General features: G+C 38.2%; 1 protein-coding gene across 2 annotated transcripts in view; it reads left to right on the forward strand.

Annotated features, from left to right (window-relative positions):
• Positions 1 to 249: 249 nt before the first annotated feature.
• Positions 250 to 20,055, forward strand: part of LOC139724000 (voltage-dependent calcium channel subunit alpha-2/delta-3-like) — a 70,729-nt gene continuing 50,923 nt past the window's right edge. For both annotated transcript variants that reach the window (XM_071635198.1, XM_071635199.1), the window contains exons 1-3: positions 250 to 340; positions 13,884 to 13,943; positions 18,376 to 18,547. In XM_071635198.1, coding sequence (XP_071491299.1) covers positions 290 to 340; positions 13,884 to 13,943; positions 18,376 to 18,547 — 283 coding nt within the window. In that variant the 5' untranslated portion in view covers positions 250 to 289. The remainder of the gene's footprint in view (positions 341 to 13,883; positions 13,944 to 18,375; positions 18,548 to 20,055) is intronic.

The raw sequence follows: 20,055 nt of genomic DNA on the forward strand, positions 1-20,055 counted from the left end.
AACACATGTACGGACACTATAACTGCTGCTTTTGATAATCACTTACAACTATAGACATTGCATTACAATTCCAAGTGCAGAAATGATTAAATCTTAAATGACAAATGATATAACACTGTTGTACTTTGTTGTAAATGACAACTGTTGTATGCCTGAAAACTTCACTCAAAGATACTCCACGTCACCACGTCTCTGTCGTAATGTTTCTTTTCTGTTCGACACACAGGAATATGCACAAAGAGGCGACTTTGAAATTCAGCCTTTGGATGGACTCGAGCTCGTTCTCCAAATGGCCAACAACATGCAAGCTATGTTGCAAGACAAAGCCAGAGCCGTGGAGGTAAGGAAATACTACCCTCGTTTTGACGATATCTTGTATCATTCTGACGTCGTTCTTCTTCTTGAACGCGAATTGTCTGTTCGACGGTTTACGACAGTTGATTCCGCTGACTTACTATTATAATTTGCTAACATTGCTACGATGAGGTAAAATCTGTCATAGTGGTCACCTCGATGGAACGGAGCAGGGGGTGTTTCATAAAGCTGTTCGTAAAGTTACGAACGACTTACGAGCGACTGGTGATCAGTTCTTGCGTGCTGAATTATGGAAATTCTGATAAGTTAGCACATCAGAACTGATCACCAGTCGCTCGTCAGTTGTTCGTAACTTTACGAACAGCTTTATGAAACAGGGCCCAGGTCCATAGAGACCACATGTACACACCTTCCCCACCCCCTTGTAGTCTGCGACCCTACCAGCGGCCACGCCAATCAAATCAGTTTTTACTACGACTGTCTAAATTTCACAATAGCTAGTCTATACTTACAAAAGACATTAGCCTAACAAAAGGTCTAAAAGACACCAGAAGCTTGCCTAATAAAGTACTGCCTTAAAATTTGTGGAAAGAGTTATCCTTGATCATTGTACACGATACTAGAGGCGCTGTGACATGGTGGATAGGACTTCCGACTCCAAATCGGCAGACCCGAGTTCGATTCCCGCCCAGTGCTTACGTCCTTGGACAAGACCCACCATGTCCCTCTCGACCCAGGTGTATAAATGGGTACCTGGCAACGCTAGGGTAATAATAACGGCAAGGCCCTCTGGTAGAGCGGTGACAACACTGAAGACGTTATCCTGGATGAAGAAAACATTGTTATTGTATTATTATACTGAGTGTACGAGTGTGTAGACGTGTGCCACGTATAAAATGTCTATGATAAAATGATAGACCATAGAACTGTGCTGTCTGTATTATGCATACACAGTCAGGTTCAGACAAAACGTGCTTGATAGCCTTCGCATGATATTGGTGCATAATGAGTCTGGTCGCTTAACTCGGTAAAGGCTATCGTACAAATTAGTGACCGTTCTTCTCAGATTTTACTTATTTACGGGTTTATCTAGCTACTGTGATCGATAATCGAACGATTACAGGCATGGGAATAAGGATGTTGGTTCTGCTGTAGACCCTGCAAGCTTCTTGTGATCGATCGGCTGTGACAGATGGGGTGTCGAAAAGAGTAGTACCATAAATCTTGATGTTATACATACGTGATTGTTTCATCCTTGTGATCAATCTCTTATTCTTTAAAGTTGTGTCGCTATTAAACAGCTCTTTCTTTCCTTGGAAACTGTTCGATGGTCCGTGCAGTTTGTTATCTTGCAACCACACTCCCACATTGAAGGACTTTTGGTAAAGCGATGTGAGTTTTAATTTCTGAATAAACTTGAAACTTCAGCACGTTCAACTGTAGAATTAATATCCTCCAAAATTTTCCTCACTGAAACAACTGACGCTGCATTGAACAAGGAAATAAAGCAGGGCTTATGGTACATCTGGGAGGAATGAATATCATTTGGTGTAATTCAAGGCGCTGTGAACATCATGCATCGATAGATGGTGACGAATAGGTGGGAATCCTTTGCAACTGATTGACTTATCGAGATCAGGAGGTCGTAGGTTCGAATCCTGCTCGAGTATGTACGCCCATGATTTTTTATCATGGCTACTACTAAAACACTGATCAATTCAATGCTTATTTACGTCGATGTAGGGCAATTTGTCAATCAGTTGCAATGGAAACATCTCGACGGAAGAATTTCATGAATTTGAATAAAGGAGGGAATCCCTTTTTAAAAAAATCTAACCTATAATGTCGTGATAATAATAACAACAATACTACTATTATACTTATACTGTGCCCAGCACTACTACAACAACAACAACAACACTACTACTACTACTACTAGTAGTAGTAGTATCAGTAGTAGTAGTATCAGTTGTAGTAGTAGTAATAATAATAATAATAATATAGGTTTTCCCATCCATTTTCGCACTTTTGTCATTCAATTTCAAAGATTTATTATTCAATTTCGTCCCGAGAAGCCCGTGGAACGCAAATCCTAACTTCAATATCGTCAATTGTCACTGTAATTCGTTTTTCGTCAAACATTTTCGAAGACATAGCATTGAGAATCGTCAGTTGTCATTCAAATTTATCCCTCCCGCTACTGGATCGCAGAATGTGAAGATCAAATTCGTCTTTGTTCACACAATTTTATGATTTTTTCATGCAAATTAGTCAGATGTTGTCGATTTTTTATTTTGATGGTGAACCAACATTAAGCCGACATATTTTTACTTTCTCTCGTAAATTGTATCGTTACAAATTATTCCCTAACCATTTGCTTAGACAATACACACGAAAAACATGAATGTCAACCAAAATTGATTGAAGGATAAACGACAGTCAAAAGTCAGAACCCAGGACAGTATGCCAGTGTCACATTTTAAACTTTAACTCGTAATGTTCAGGTTTTCGCATCATAATGCATGAAGCAAACTTTAAATTTTGTACCCTGGAAAGCAGCAAACATAATTATGTTATCCATTCTTTGGCATTAAACAGGCTACAATTCTACACTTAAATTTTGTCTTTAATCATGTTTGCCTAGAAATTGTTTGTCAGTGTTTCGTTTGCGTATACGGTATACGTACACATGGTACATGTATGTTTGTTTCAGTGTGTACTCGGATTGCTTGTGTGTGTGTCTGTATCTGTGGTTGTGTGTGTGTGTGGGGGGGGGGGGGGGAGACGCTTGTGTGTATGTTAACTCCTGAATGTAAAATGTGAACGGTTACAGAAAACAAAATACATGAATGACTAGAAAATCACACCGTATAGAGATATGAGACGAACATGAATGAAAATTTAACGAAAATAATTGACAAAAGACGAAATCAATCCTGCTGTTTTGAGTGCTGCGAGTGAGACTGACGAATTTGAACTGTAAATGACGAAAATGTATGTCAAATGACTAAATTGAATGGACTTTATTTGAAAATGAACGACGAAAGACGAATTTGAAAGTAAGATTGGTCTATTCCCGACATCCTGCGACGAAATTGAAGTAAAAATTTGTAAAATTGAATGAAAAAAGTTTGAAAATGAATGGGAAAACCTATAATAATGACAATAATAATGTTGATAACAAAATGATAATTATCATCATAATTACAATGATGAAGATGATAATAATAATAACAATAACAAGAAGTTTTATCATTGTGATCATTTTCATTATTATTACCATTATCATCATTATCATTACAACAATTATTATCAATGATATTAGTTTAATCATTTTCATCACCATTTAAATTTTGAACACTTTTGCTATCGTCATAATTGTTCTCACCATCATTAAACTTTTGTTGTTGCAGCAATACTCTTAATATTACTTGAGACAAAAGTGAGTAGCCCAAAAGTGCTACTACGGCCAAGGACCTCTTGACTTAAGATGATTATAGAGTTAGCCACTCAGCTGAAAACAATTGTTTAATAGTACTTTTATCATAATCGTTATTTTTGTTGTTATTATTTTTCTTCCCTTCATATCAATTGCTATCATTTGTATTAAACCTCACTTTTGTTTTTGATCATCACCATCATAATCATTGACACTGAGTTGCCTCAACAAATATTATTTTGGCGCCACATTTTGAGGTGAAAAATTCGCGATCAGTCAACCCGGCATCCAGAAGCTGTATATGCGTGGGTATCATTTTGGTGCGTATTTATACTCTGTCTCTCTTTCTCTGGAAACATTATGTTTATATCTATTCTAGAAACATATGTTTGATTCAGATTATCTATAAACTGTAAATGAAGCAGAACGCCTTTCTGCTCAGCTGTATGCTTAGCGTGTCTGTATTGCCTGTACTGATTTCGAAACTGTGCTGGAATGTTGAATTTGTCTGCTGTATGATTATCACAAGTAAAAGAAAACATGGCGACACTACACGCAATACAGGTCTTGACTGGATAATGTAAAAGCTCGGAATAGATCAGACATTCTCGACGAGTGCTTTTTCCCCAGTGCCCTATATAATAGCAAATTGAGGATGGTCTCGGTAGTTCAGGCATTTATTAGCTTCTCTGATCATAATCATTCTGTATACAAAATACTGGCATTTGGCAAATGTAATTATATAATATGATATATATATATATATATATATATATATATATATATATATATATATATAATATCCTACATATCCCATTTATCATATTTCAAATGCCTATTTCATTATCTTTTTTTTTTCTTTTGAAAGGTAAACATGTCTGAAAATAAATCATACAGTGGAGAAGGAAAAAAATCCATCATGGCCAGATGTTATTTTTCCATTCGCAAGACAGAATTGACGAATCACCCGAAGTATTTTCGCATGGATAAATTTGATCACGTCACCTGATGCCAAAGTTGCGAGTCGAGAAATGAATCTTTTTTTTTCCAATAACATAGGTCGCGATTTTCCCTTTTTATCTGAATTTTTCTCTCTTGCATTATGGCTATGCAGTTTCTGTATAATTCGTTTGTTTGTATCTGTCTTTCTGCCCTGATAATAAATCATGATAAGGTGATATAAAATCTGCACTTTTTGAAGAACACTAACGTACAGCGTGTATAGACAGATATGGGTGATGGAGATACAGCATGAAACGTGTCTATTTTTTCTATACTTTCCGTTTTTTCACTGTGGTTAATACACAAAAGCAAGTTGTTTGCTATGTCAGCGTAGGCCTATGTGTAAGGAGAGAAAATCTAGTGAACGTAAGCAGGGCTCAATTTGGATGGTAGCCTCAACATATCACTGTAAACAACGTTACCCCCTTGACCTCAAGTTTGAATACCATCCATTCCCCTGGTTGTAAGTGGGTGTATGAAAGAGAGACTCACCCATTATGGCTTTGTCTGGGTAATGTTGAGGGGTGCTTGACACAACACTTGAACTCGCCTTAAGAAGCAGCATAGCCTCTATGATCCTGTGGAAAAGACAAGCGTTTTATTATTTTGAAAGAGGTTGAGGTTGTTATAGGGTAATGGTATGCTGTTACTGATCAAGGTGCAGTTTTGTCCTTCATATCAACACACACTGTAACTGGGCATAATCTTGTATTCTGGTGAGTGAGTTGTGTGCTTTTGTATGATATTATAATATATATGTTTTTGCATGATACACACGCGCAAGGGCACGAACTGGACACACACAGCTAGGGCTTACAAGAAAATGCATGTATACGTAGATATTCTTTTAAAAAATGATGATGAATAATCCATATGTCTTATGATAATGATGAGATCTGCAAATGATGTGAATGAAAATAAATCATAACAAAAATAACAAAAGAGAATATCAAGCAAGTTTAGGTACATGTAGATTTACGTTTTCATATCCTAACATCAACCAGTGCTATCAAAATAGATAGTACGTCGACCCCAATGCACAATAATTTCTAGGACTTAAAGCCGATGACTGAATATGGGGCACTGACATTCTTTATGTAGTTTCGGGAATCAAATGAAAATTAGTGTGAACACTAATTGGGTTTTATTGACAATCACTGCTTTAAAAGAATACAGTGTGACGCATACGTCTTGTGCACTTTAGACCCTGATGATAAATCTTCATGAGTAACTCTGACAATGCCAAATTTTTGATTAATTTTTGATTATCAGATAAATCAAATTAGATTTTGTCCTTTTTCTTAAGGGTCTATATACAATGAAACCTTTTTTCTGCTCGTTTTGCCCTCCGTGTATAGGGCCTATTCAGTTAAGAGGGAAAACAGACACGTCTCTACATAAAACGATTCCACACACCTGCAATAGTACATGGTCACTAATTGCAACATAAAGAGACAAAATTATAGTCATCTGATATTTGAACACCACCTGAAATTACGCAAAACGTGCGCATGAGCATCAAAGCTTAAAATGACCTATATATTCGTCGAAGTGATAACACGTTACTGTGTTTATATAACTCTGCAGTAACCTCAAGCGGAGATACTTCACTGACGCAAACGTGAAAATTATGGATAACTAGTACGACAATCATGTGCACAATAATATGCAACCACGTGCAAAGAATGATTTAATATTGACGACGGACGTATGCTTGTAAAAGATTATTGTGAATATGTCTACTTGAAGTAACTGGTTATGAAGTCCTACTTCATGCGTTATATGCACGAAAAGGGTATATTACTCTATTACTGAAACATTTTCTGCATTATAATGTGGTGGTATTTGTGGATACAATAGACGTGCAGTCACCTCTGTGAACGACTGTATGTGTAGGAGGGATCAGGGCACTCGTACATGTCGTACCTACTTAGAATTGAAATTTAACAATCTGGTGCACACTTTGGGTGGAAAATCAATTAAAAAAAGAGTATGAAAATTGGACATATAAAACATAAAAAATATGTTAATAAAAAAAGTTGTACCACCACGAAATAGTAATAGTATATAGTATAGTAGTAATTGCATCGATTGTATCGATTATAACTGTAGTTATAATAATAATAATAATAATGATAATAATAATAATAATAATAATAACAACAATAATAATAATAATAATAATAATAATAATAATAATAATAATAATTTTCCATTTGTAAAGCGTAGAACCTCGAATTGCTGTAATCATTGCGTAATTTTCTCATTTACCTGCCCCATGCCCCCCCTCCCCCCCGTACAGCCATGGGATATTTGACATGTTGTCCTGTATTGTTCATTCTTTTTTTTTTTTACTAGTTGTGCAAGTTTTGGAAATAAATTAAATGAATGAATGAATGATGTGTATATAATATAAATTATGTGAATGTGCGTGCATGTTTGTGTTTGTGCGTTTCCCCATGTAATTCCTGAAACCTTATCATATAGACCTACTGTGTGGTTATGGAGAGAATATCATTATTGGCTCGCAAACACACCGTTGAGCTTGCTGTTTTAACCAAATATGATATGGCGCCCGGCGCTCTATCATCTTTGGATTTAACTGTGTGCCTCGGGGCAGACTGTTGTTCGTGGTGTGATTGTCTTACGTCAAGTCCGATGCTGAGTGTGAACATGGCCCCTGTGTTTGTTTGACTCCAATCCACGTGACCCGGCCCTGACCATGCTTACTCGATCAAACGTGAAGGAAAGCCTTTATATAACGTGTGAATGACTGGTGTATCGATCAAGTTCGCCAACAAAGAATCTGTACGAGTTTAATGTGATATAATGTGTGTATCTGTTTGTAAGCATGTGTGTGAGTTTTCATGTGCGTGAATAGACATTGCTGTCTTGTGCTTACAAAAGCAATTACATGGCTGCCATTTCTGTATTAGCTTGAGCACACATATACAAAAGAAATTAAGAAGGCCAACACAATAAGAAAAGAGAAACAGAAAAACACACAAAGCAAGGCATTCTAGTCTAACACCACATTGTCTTGTGACAAATAATTTTGCCAGTTGATTTCCTGTTCTTTTAAGCCCTATATGGAATAGATTCTCTTCCAAAAGAGACGAGTCAGAATTGTCAAATTTAATGGCATAGTGGGCTCGCGAATAAAACTGTTTCCATTACAGATTGTGTGTGTGTGTGTGTGTGTGTGTGTGTGTGCGTGTGTGTGTGGGGGGGGGGACATTGCTCTGCAAGGCACATTCGGATTGGCTTGATTAGGCTGATCAAAATAGCTTTTTCTGAGAATTATGCAGATTTTTATGTCATCTCTCTTATAAAAACAAGGTATGATTTGGTAAAAAGAATCAAATATATCGTACTGTATGTTTGAAAAATGATTTAGCAGCACAGAAAGAAGAATACAGCTGCTTTCCTTTTTTGTTGGTGGATGTATTAATCTTATTGTTAATATGGATTTCACATTGAATGAAGCTCGAATAAAGAATATTACTAAAAAAAAGGTGTGTAGAAGAGGGCGCTATTCTCATTTAGCTTTTCATCAGCTCGGTGATCACATTAAAAAACACAATCAAAACCTTTGTGACGAAAACTATAAATGTATCTATATGTATTATCTCTCTATTCACATATTTTCATATATACTTAATAAAAACTACAACAGCACTTACCGTTCTTGCCAAATGCAAATAAAGGAAGAATAGTGCTTTATGCCACTCATTCGAACTCTGGTAAGTTTGTGTGCAGATTCAAAAATAATGTTGAGTCCTTATGAGTCTTGGGAAAGCTCCGCTTAATCACATTATTTATGAGCTCTTTGAAATCAAACAAACTCACTTTTTTTTTGCAGGTCCTATCATATTTTTCTTTACTCCTTTGTGCGAACATTTTATTCATCGTATTAGTGCTCCTGCAGAGTATCTAGCTGTATTCTGTATGCCATTTTCATCGTATCTACCTTTGAGATATAAACAAAGACTAAAATGACACTGAGATAAATCGGAGTAGAATAACAAAAGGAAATGCAAAGCTATTAATTTGATTTTGTCAAGCCAATTTTGCACAGAGTTCGACAGAGAGCAAAACACATCGTCGAATATGCCACAGAAATTTTGCCTCTCAAAAATCTCCACACGGAGAAGTCGCTTAGTTGTGTATCAACCTTCATCCCAGGCTAAGTGAGAAAGCAGGGGAGATGGCTATGGCGGAATATCCACATTTTCTGACGGCTAGAAAGAGGCCAGCTTGACTTGATTTATTACCAGGCACGTTGATTTGCACTCAGCCCATCTGGGGCTCGTGGCAGCCGAAGAGCCCGGGTCTCTCCGTCAATGTTCTGGCAGAGCAAGTTCGTTCCCTGAAAGTTACTTTGCGTTATTTTGTTTTATTCATTTGTCAGGAGCGGCAGAGAAGTATTGGACACGAAGAAAGATAACATTATTTTGGTCTTTTAAGAGAAGTGTCGGTTTTATCTGGGGTGAAATATTCACAACAACGCCCCGATACCAGCGGTATTGGTCATTTAATAGCTGCGAAATGATGTTTTATACGGAACATGTTTTATGATGAACTGCCATTCAAAGAAAGGCAGAGCTAATTTCAGGCTTGTTAAACCTAGATGTTATAATGCAGCATACACAGAGATATGAAACAACAAAGCACCACTTGTAGCCAGCTTCACTGGCGCATGTTGTTCAAGTCAATTCAATTGTTTATTTATTTCCATTAAGAAAAGAATACATGATACAAAAAGGTACATGTGTCAATTTGACTTTCATCCAGTTGGGAGGGACAGATCATTGAACACAATTCAAAATGTATGCATGAAAAAAAAACAATGCACACTTTGCCATTGTAACAAAGAAGAAGAAATAGTCATAACGATGGAAAAGAGTGTTCCAATAAAAAGCTTTGCATGTAGGACGTGGAACACTCGAAAGAAAACAAACAACGACACCAATATACCAATAAAATGTATTTATGTAAAATTCATCGATGTACCATTGTACATTAGATTATTAATTTTATAATGGTGCTGATAATAATATGAGCATATATGTACTATTGTTCGCAAGCATGGATTAATCATTACCGCCTTTCATTCCTTTGACATGTTTCGAATGGCTGCACAAATTATCTCCTGGATGCGCCTTTCATTTTGCTTTTTTTATTTTTCTGATTTCCTCTGTTAAGTGTTTCGACCATGTGAGCGTTGTTTTGTAGCTGGTTGATAATCCGCCGTGGATTTTTCACAGTGGTCAGGATTCATTAAACGCTCAAACGCTCCTGTGAATCGGATACTAGCGGGTTACCGTCATCCTTTACATGTATGTGTGTGTGTGTGTATGTGTGTGGCGCGTAGAGATTGTGGCGTCATAAAAGGAACTCACCAGTTGAATTGATGCGGCGAAATGAACGCCAAATGGCGTCGAAGATCGAAGGGGCAACGAGCGAGAGCCGAAATTTCGGGACGTAGGCCAGTATTGGGTCGACGGGAAAGGGGAAAGTTTGTACAAAGGACATGTCGAGCAGAAAGGACATGAGAAGAGCTTGTAGTGATCGGAAGGGAAAGGGAAGGAGGGAGGCTTTAATCAGAAAAGGGATGAAGAAAAGGTCGAGACATCGGAATAGGGTGTGGAAGGAAGGAGAGGAAGAAAAGGGAAAGGGAAAGGAAAAGACGATATAGGAAAGGAATGTGGTTAAGAAGCTGAGAGAAATGGACTGGGATTTTGGAACGGAGATGGTGTTTAGGGAAAACGACAGAGTAGAGGGAAAGACTATTTGGTGGGGAAAATGAGATGATGGTGTGGGATAGAGTAAAGAACGAAACAAGAGAGATGAGAGGAATACATCCGCTAACAAACTCAGGATAGGCATACCTAGACACACGCGTGTGTGTGTGTGTGTGTGTGTGTGTGCATTTTGTTTTCGAAACTCAACATTGGTTGTAGGCCCTGCAGTGTTTACATTATTTACTATACGTGAGAAACAAACATAAGCCTAATCTATGCTGCTTTTATGCTTAAGCAATCACGGGTTATATACTACAGTCACTGAGAGCCCAATGAACTAAATCAAAACTGAATACCAGAGAGCTCCAGTAATTTGATTAATGATTAGTCCATACCGACAATGCATGCAATGTCCAAAATAATATCCGATTATAAAATCTGATAAGAGGGATGAGAGTGAGTGGAATATCACAGGAACAGGGTTCTATGACCTCTCCTTACCGCCTCTTCAGATCCATCAAATTGGCGGGTAATTACCATCTAGTGCCGATAGGTCACTTCCCCGGTTGCCAAGACAACGACGCATCGCTGGCCTGACCAGTTCGTTGATACAATTACAAAGGTGCATTGTGCCCTTGTGTTTCAGAATTAAAAGATATTACATGCCTGTGCAGTCAGACTTTGACATTCAGACATTTGCATTGTCTCTTTATAAGATAGTAAATACACAAGCAAACTATAGAGTTACTTGAGATTTTACCTCTGCTTTAAGTGAGTTTGAAACTGTCTTTTCCTTGCCTTTTTTTTTTGTATGACTGGAATATCTTGAATTCTAATACGTCGACTTCTGCAAGCGTTTATATCCTTCTGCTCGTTGTTTCACAAGCCATAAACTTTTTATTTTAATCTCTTTGTCAACTGTGAAGGATGTAGACAGTGTGGGGAGAGCAGACAAACATTGTCACCTTCATGAATAGATCGACAGAATAATACAATCATTGTTATCCATCATAAAAAACACACCACACCAAAAGGTTACTTCCGTGACATTGTGATAGGATTTACGAGGCTATGTCATGTATGTTTGTATATATATATATATATATATATATATATATATATATATATATATATATATATATGTGTGTGTGTGTGTGTGTGTGTGTGTGTGTGTGTGTGTGTGTGTGTGTGTGTGTGTGTGTCTACTTTTGCAAAGCTGATTGTAAACACTATTACCATGCTGAATGTCACTCAAAATCGTTACTTTTTAGGAGGCAACCATGCACTACATCTCTATTCACTGCATGAGCTGCACGTTCCAAAACACCTCTCATAAACATTCCCTAACATCTTCAATGAAATGAAATGAAATGAAATGAAATCTCTATGGATCCCTCCTGCACTTCCACTTGACTGTATAGTTTTGACCATGAGAACAGTTGTTCTCCGCGCGATTGAGGGTGACATTCACCCTATGCATTTCACAAAAATCACAAAATTTAATAGGGTGTTGGTATATACGCGGGGAGAATGCCTGGCTATGCTTTATCAAGGAGTGTCTGATAATTCCTTGGCTTTATGCATCTTTTTACTCAGTCATATATGTGAGTTGGTTCACTGATCAGTATAGTTTTGCAAAATAAATGATTCAGCAAATAAACAATCCAAGATTCAGTTCGGCTGAAACGTCATCTACTGTCATCGCTTGTTGAATCATCGTGTAATTCGCTGAGAGGTTGCCCAAATCGCTGAGGTACTTTTGACCCTTGTTTATGCTGTGTGGCATCGAAATGAAGGCTGGGGTAGCAGCCAAATTTCATGGTTAGGTGAGGTTCCTGGTTTCGTCTATTGTACGGCATGTGCCACCCTAATCTTGTTAGAGAGTGGACAATGAATTGTATATCTCTATATTAATTGTCACAAGGATGATGAGGAATTGAATGCCAACGGTTTGTGTATGGATTCGTTATATATCTGATACTTTAGTATCAATTTTGAATGACAGGGTCAATAGTTCTGGTTTTGTGGACGCATTCGACGGACACTAATTTTAAACTGAGAAAAAAAGAATCCTAAATCGTTGGAACACATGCATTATGTTTCTTTCTTTTTTTACCACATACTTTTTTCTATAAATGTCTATGCAGAAATAAAGCATAGAATACATTATATTCCTAGGTTACTACCTGCCTATGGGCAGGTTAATACAAGGAAACAGAATACAGGGTTAATATACGAGTTACAAGGACACAAGAATACACAAACATTTACAAACGAAGATAATAGTTTACATTAGATGAAACTGTCTCATAGCAAAAATAAACTGATACGATACTGAAGTTACTTATAATATATCCCACACATCACATCGGTCAAGTTTTCCTGATTCTACGGGAGTATCCATGACGAAGGAAGAAGTAGAGGTCTTATTTCGTCATAATAAGAGAATACAAAACCTTCCCTAATTCGGTACTTTTTTTCTACCAAGATCCGATGCATGTGACACAAAGGTATATCTCAGCGATCGCTCTTCGAAATCTCCTTGATTTTGATGGGAGAATGTTAGACAGTTCTGCACAAGCTGATATGTTTTTAAGCAGAGACCCATCATAACCCTCCGAATATACATCGTCCCCAGCCTTCTCACAGACTTAACCCCCCCCCTTATGCTCCCCTTTCCCCATCCTACTCTGTACCTCCCAGCGTGCATTTTTATTGATTACCCCTACTCCGCCGTGGGCTAAAAATGTTGCCTAATGCCAAGATAATCATGTCAATGTACGTACGGTAAGTGGTGAAAAGCGGTTGTTTTTGCCTCCTCGCTTGCTGACTACCGAGGCAGAAGCCCCTCACGCACTGATCAGCGAGGGGATCGCTGTTTTTCTGAGCACATTGCCGTCAAGCCAGTTTTCTCCTCAGTCCCGCCTATATAGGCAACGGATGACTGTCATACTAAATGAGATTCAATTCATGTGCGTGAATGAGAAGGGAATAAAGAAATGTGCGCAGAGGCCTAGCTTACAAAGGAGTTAATATCCCAAACAGCTGTCTTTATAGTTTTTTTCTATTGTAGCATTTCTGTCGAAGTTAAGACTTTAAAGAAATTTTCAAAGTGTTCGCCTTTTTCTTGGTTGTTGTTTCATTACAATGAATATACTGACGATAGGAATAGTCAACATAGTCAATATTAGAATTGAAATTGTAATGTGTTTCTGTCGGTTAAAAGTATTTCATACACGAACAATTTACGCTATGTTCATTCAAACAGATGGAACCGCCAATCTCGATCGGTAGATCCCTGCTTTGGATGATTATTATGTTTAAATCTTACTTTGTTTTTCTTTCTCTCTTTCTCTTTTCCCTCTTTATTCATTTTTTTTCAGAGAATCGTTGCCGCGGCGGAAAACGGCTTCCTACTACACGAATACGACAATCAGACTGACGTGAGTGTAATCAAACTTCTTACGTTGAACTTGTACGTTTAGCTACAATCTTATACAGCTGAGGACTTTCGTATCGAGCTAATGCCCTCAACGACTGTATATCCATAGGCCGAAATGGAACATTAAATGGCATTTTAGATATCATACTCTCCTTCACTCCTGTGCACTTCAATGTTGGCTGTAAGACACGAGAAAAGCCTTGCCACATGGCGCCTTCTTGGTATTCTCTCCGTTACAAAATAAATGTCATGAGGGGAATACGAAGGAAGGAACGAGGATTAAATTGCCTAATAGCATCCGTTTTCTTTCCCTCGAGTTCCTCGCTCGCGTTTTTTTTTCTCCTCTCCAACCTCGAGTTAATACTAAATTCGATACTTAGGTCCTACAAAGACGACGGGAGGAAAACTGAAAACCAACATGTGCACAAAAGCAGGTTATCGGGAATCGGAGGCGAGTTATTGTGAGGACTGGATCTAGGAACGAGCGTGTTGTGTTACCAGCACCGGAATAAGGAAAAAGAATGAACAAATATTTTCCCTGATGCTTCCTCGAATTTCACATTTGCTGCTGATTGCTTTAGATGCTGTTTTTCTCCTAATATCCATCGTAGAACACGAAGGCAAGTATATTCTCTTTTTTTTCGGATTCCTCCTCCCCCCCCCCACTCTTTCTCCTTCTAAGGCATCTCTCTAAAGCTCAACGTCATGGGTAGTATCAAATATCAATCAGTTCACTTCTCCGTATTGTACTGTAGCTTTCAAGGGAATCAGATGTATGTCCGTGGGTGTATTATTGTTTGCCCTACGCTGTCATCTCTTCCGAGGAAATGGCGATATTTTGTTTCGATGTTGGCCGGTAAAAAAAAAATATCTCATTTTGTCGATGCTATAGAAAACTTGTCCGGCGTGTTGTGAGCTTGAGTAATTTGATTGGATGTCCAAAAAAGTACATCTCGGGATATATCTCTCTAGAGCTTTATCATGCATCGCAACAGAAGGAAGGAGTTGGGCATTATTTTTCTTCCAGTGGATTTTAGTTTGATCAAGATGCAGGAGATTCTCCACGCGATTTCGGGAAAACGAAAATATGAGGCAGCATTCAGATATTTTTTCCTTTAATTCGCTCCTGGTTTGTACCATCTTCTCGAGTTCTTCCATTGGTTGTAATTGAGTTCTTCGTTTTTAGGAGGCCGGAATTAATGGCACTAAGGAGGACCTCTTTGATGACATAGAAGATGAGGATGTCTTGCCTGCAAGCCATATGGCGAACAACTTTTATCGCCCCAGTGCGTGAATACATAATGTAAAAAGTTAATAGAAAAATTCCCTCTGGCAAAATGAACTTGATTTAAATGGGAAAAACAGTCCGTATCAGTGACTGACCTGAAGCTGAGACAAACAAAATCTGAAAACTCCATGCACGCAGTATGAGGTTTCCTTCCCTGACTAATGTATGGTTAGTGTAGAAGCATTACGACAATCTTGAGACTCACCAATGTATATAAGGTGATTATAAAAGGGCTGAGATTTATCTTCGTGGTAAGTTTGCTGCAGTTCTGCAAGTTTCATCATTACCATCACACGTGAAGCAAATAAAAAGTATTCCTATCGTACCTTTCATGTGACTTTTAACTCGCATAGTCTAGAGATGTCTACGTGACGCCAGGCTATACGCCAGGTTACGATAGATTGGTGGCAATAAGAACGCACGCCGGTAAATCATTCGCCCCCTTTCCCTGCCTTCTTCAGTCTCAAAAAAAAAAATCTTTCCACGCTCATCCTCTTTCCTTCTTCTTTTTTTTTTCACAAGGGAGCTATCTTTGCCTATAGTCTTGTTAGTTCAGCAATTGCAGGTTAGGTTTTGTTTATGAGGAGACTGCAAACTATACAAGCGCTGCATTTTAGCAGTCTCCTCCATTTCCGACCAATTTTTATTGCAGGTATTTGTCTTGAAAGTCACATCATTTATTGTATTTCAGTTCGCCGTGTGTTTTCTTCTTGACTGTTTTAATTGATTTTGTGTGAAAATGTGAATTCAAAAGTCTTGTTTGTAGCTGAATTTTTGTTGGAAATGAAATGAAATGAAACCAGCTGCTTTTATTACACTGCGTGCAGTGCTTGACAGGAAAAAAAAAAACAGAAGTCGTTTTTATCAGGAGCCACTACAGAGAAGGAAAGCATTATTGAAAGATGGGTGTGGTCTAACTGCTCTATAGTCCAGCGGAGCTTTGTAACCTGGTCGCCATATCAGCGTCAACAGATTAGTGATGGCGGCCGTGTATGTTACGTCCGCCCAATGTTCCCAGAACGAGTGTGCCTTATAGCTTTTCAAAGGATGATCAACTCACTTCCAGAGATCAATGTTACCATTTTTGAAGCTGATTGCAATCAATAAAGTAAAATTGAGCAAACATAACGGTCAAAGTTTGCCTCAAACCTTATCACTCACAGCACACTGACAGAAGTCATTGTCAAGACACTCTAACGCAACTCGTCAATATTTTGTTGCAGACCTCATATGACTCATTATTTTTAATACCCTTTAAGTATATAAGATAAAGAAAGAAAGAAGTGCATGTGAATGGGAACATGTGAGACAGTGAAATCATAATCCTGCTTATTATGAGCGGTATTACCATTTTATGAAAAATGCCACAATCTCATTGCTTTCTTATTTCTAATATTACTGAAATTTGTGCCATTCTGTTCGCTGATTTTACTCTGTTAGAGTCAACAGAAAATGAAGGGAATCGCTGAATAAACGAGAGCCTTTAAAAAAATCATATTCAAACTTCAATTCTCCAATCTATGTAATGTGTATGGTTGTGAATCAGGGTACATTATCGCGTAATAGGATAGGTTGTAGCCCTATGGTGATAGCATTACAGTGGAATTCTTTTTGCGTTGCCGATGCGATTTAAGCACAACAGAGAAACGCCCTATTAGGCCTGCACCAAATAATTGATCCGGTGTAGAGTAATGAGGCGCCATAGCAGAATAAATAGCAAGCAGTCATCCTTATTTGAGGAAATCCGCTTTTCTTTGTTCAAAAAAAACATCCGCATTCGTGATATATCTGGTAATTTGTCAAAAAACTAATCATGTGTCAAATTGGTAGATAATATTTGCAATGCGCTACCCCCCCCCCCCTTTTCATTTTTTTTTGCTTACTTTTGAATAAGGAGTAAAGGGAAAATCCCTCAATGGTTATAGCTTGTGTTTGCGAGTGCCAAAGCATGGCGCAATACTTCGTTGCTGATGACGGAAACAGGTATTGCTCACTCGCCAAGGTGCGCTCGAAATCTCGTCATAATACGGAACACATCCTCAGAAGACGGCAAGGCTGTATGGCCAATCAAGATACGACCTTGAGCGCTGCTCCCGGCTTTCGAATTAGTCTTTTAAGGCCGTACTTTGTAGGTCATCACTGATTGAAGACTTGTACAGACTGCTGAGACTGTCTGAAGTTGACGGGAAAATATTTCTTTTTTTTTTCCCTCCCGAGGTGTAAATGAAATGCCTTCGATGTCAAATATTAGGCTACTACTCACTTAAATGTCAAGATTTTGTGCAGTAATCAGTAAAAAAATGGCGTCAGGGAAGGTGAGCGTGCACGTAGGAATATGTGCAGTTGGCTGTGAAGTTGATTCGAAGACTAAGTGTCGTGAGTGAAGGTACATTAACAAGACTTGCAAACGTTTACATCTATACGCTTCGTTGCAAGGCTATAGTGTGAGGAGAAATCAACACTCGGTTAGGCCTCTCATGTCTCAACGACCAACTGACATGCCATGCCTCACTAGTATACCACGGAGCTGCAGCTCCATGCTTATACCATGAAGATGCTATACCCATATCGGGCACTGCATGTGTATGATTGTAATACAAATACTCATTTATGGTATGTGTGTATAGAGGTAATATCTCTCTGTTTGTAACAAATAGCGAAGTATATCATGAAGAGAGGGAGAGAGAGAGGGAAAGATTTTCAAAGGGAATATGTTCGCCCTTCTCTCAATTCAAGGTCATATTTCACGTTTCTACGTCATCAACTTGTATGAATAGCAGTAGATAACAGACGCTGACCTCTGCTCTTTACCGCCAGCGTGCGTGACTTTCATTTGTAACTTTGTAAGGTAAGGAAGAAAAGCGTCTGTGTATTTACTTTTCGCATTATTTTTCTGTTACATAACGTCTTTACAACCAATGGTAACCGTTTCAACAGTAACCAGTGTTTGGGCTTGGTTGTACTGTCTTTTTCTTGTTGATTTCATTTAGATGTTTATTTGTCGTTGGGTGAAGGGAAAAAAAAACAGGGTTTTATAAATCTAAGAACATGGTGACGAGTATAAGTGAAGTTGTTCTTTTTTTAAGACATGAAATCTTTAACGAAAGAATGACTGACACTGTCAAGGATTACCCTCTATCTACAGTACACCTACTATAATGGAGTGCTCGTAAATACAAATGCGTCATCGTCCGGCGATGATCCTGAAGACGCCCTCCGCAAGCAGCTCGACGTGACTCCGGACAGCCACTTCGATGACATCCCGATCAACATCACGATCTCGACTGTACAAGTGCCGACTAATGTCTTTAATCAAGGTTAGTCAATGGTGCTGCTTAGTCAGCACTCAAGCTCATTGCAGCTATTCTAACAGGCACAGCTATGTCCATTAACCCTTTCACTACCGTGAGCAAATTTACTGCACTAAACGTCAGGAAACTAGTAGGGAAAAGGGTTAAACACAACGATTGAAATTCACAGAGGTTGTGTGAGTCTGTAGTTAATCTAAAGCTCTGTTTGAATCCGTCGAATAAGTTTAAACCTTAGATTTGATTTAGACTATTTATGTGAATTATGAATTAATCATCGTTTTAAAGATCTGTTCAGAGCATGTGAATTTTTCAAATGCGTCAAAACATCCAACAGCCGTATAGAACCTTGAAATTCCAACATTCACTTAACTTACAAATTAATGTCAAAAATGGTTATACGTATTCGTCATTATTATCACCATCATCACCATCATCATCATCGTCATTATCGTCATCACCATCATCATCATCACATTCATCCTCATCATCACCATCATCATCATCATCACCATCATTATCATCATCATCACCATCATCATCATCATCACCACCATCATCATCATCATCTCCATCATCATCATCTCCATCATTATCATCCTCATCATCCTCATCATCCTCATCATCACCATCATCATCATCATCAACATCATCATCATCATCATCACCATCATCCTCATCATCAACATCATCATCATCATCACCATCACCATCATCACCATCATCATCATCATCATCACCATCATCATCATCACCATCATCATCATCATCTCCATCATTATCATCCTCATCATCCTCATCATCCTCATCATCACCATCATCATCATCATCACCATCATCATCATCATCTCCATCATTATCATCCTCATCATCCTCATCATCACCATCATCACGACTGTTCGCTGTCTGTCGTGTCCACATCTCCTGTTTGTCTTTGCGGCACTCTGTTCCCGGACACGTAATCAAGAGCTGAACATGATCAAAGCTGTGCATGCTTCTGACGGTCTTCGAGGATTCAGAGTTCATTACTCAAATGACAGATTTGCTACTTGCTAATCCTCCACGTGTTTGACTACTTGACCCAGATGTTAACATATTAAAGTATGGCTGGCCGCATTTTCTCCCTCTCTACTGCGCCTTAACCGGTAAGATTTTGCCCACCGATGGTGCTTGCCTCTGGCATAATTATAATCATCTTGATCATCACCTTATATTTGAAACCAGCTGCATTCAAGAATTCATTTAGAGATACATCTATGTGATTTCCATATATATAATTGTAATACGTAACGCACTTCCTTGAATTATGATCGTAAGCATTCATGTCGATAAAGCGGTACTCTTTTTAGTTGATGAATCAGCAAGCAGGGTTGCATAACAGTCTTTAGTTGAAGGGGAAAATAATTTGTCATAACATAGATGTTAAGTGTATTTAGAGTTTACTTTGAAGGACTAGAATATTTTTTCTGTAACTGAAGATAATCAATTCGTTGAATATCTGTCATTTGTTTGTTCGT

Source organism: Diadema antillarum, unplaced genomic scaffold, assembly GCF_040938485.1.
Source record: "Diadema antillarum isolate AM-2024a unplaced genomic scaffold, OU_Dant_1.0 scf00000205, whole genome shotgun sequence".
NCBI classification, from domain to species: Eukaryota; Metazoa; Echinodermata; class Echinoidea; order Diadematoida; family Diadematidae; genus Diadema; species Diadema antillarum.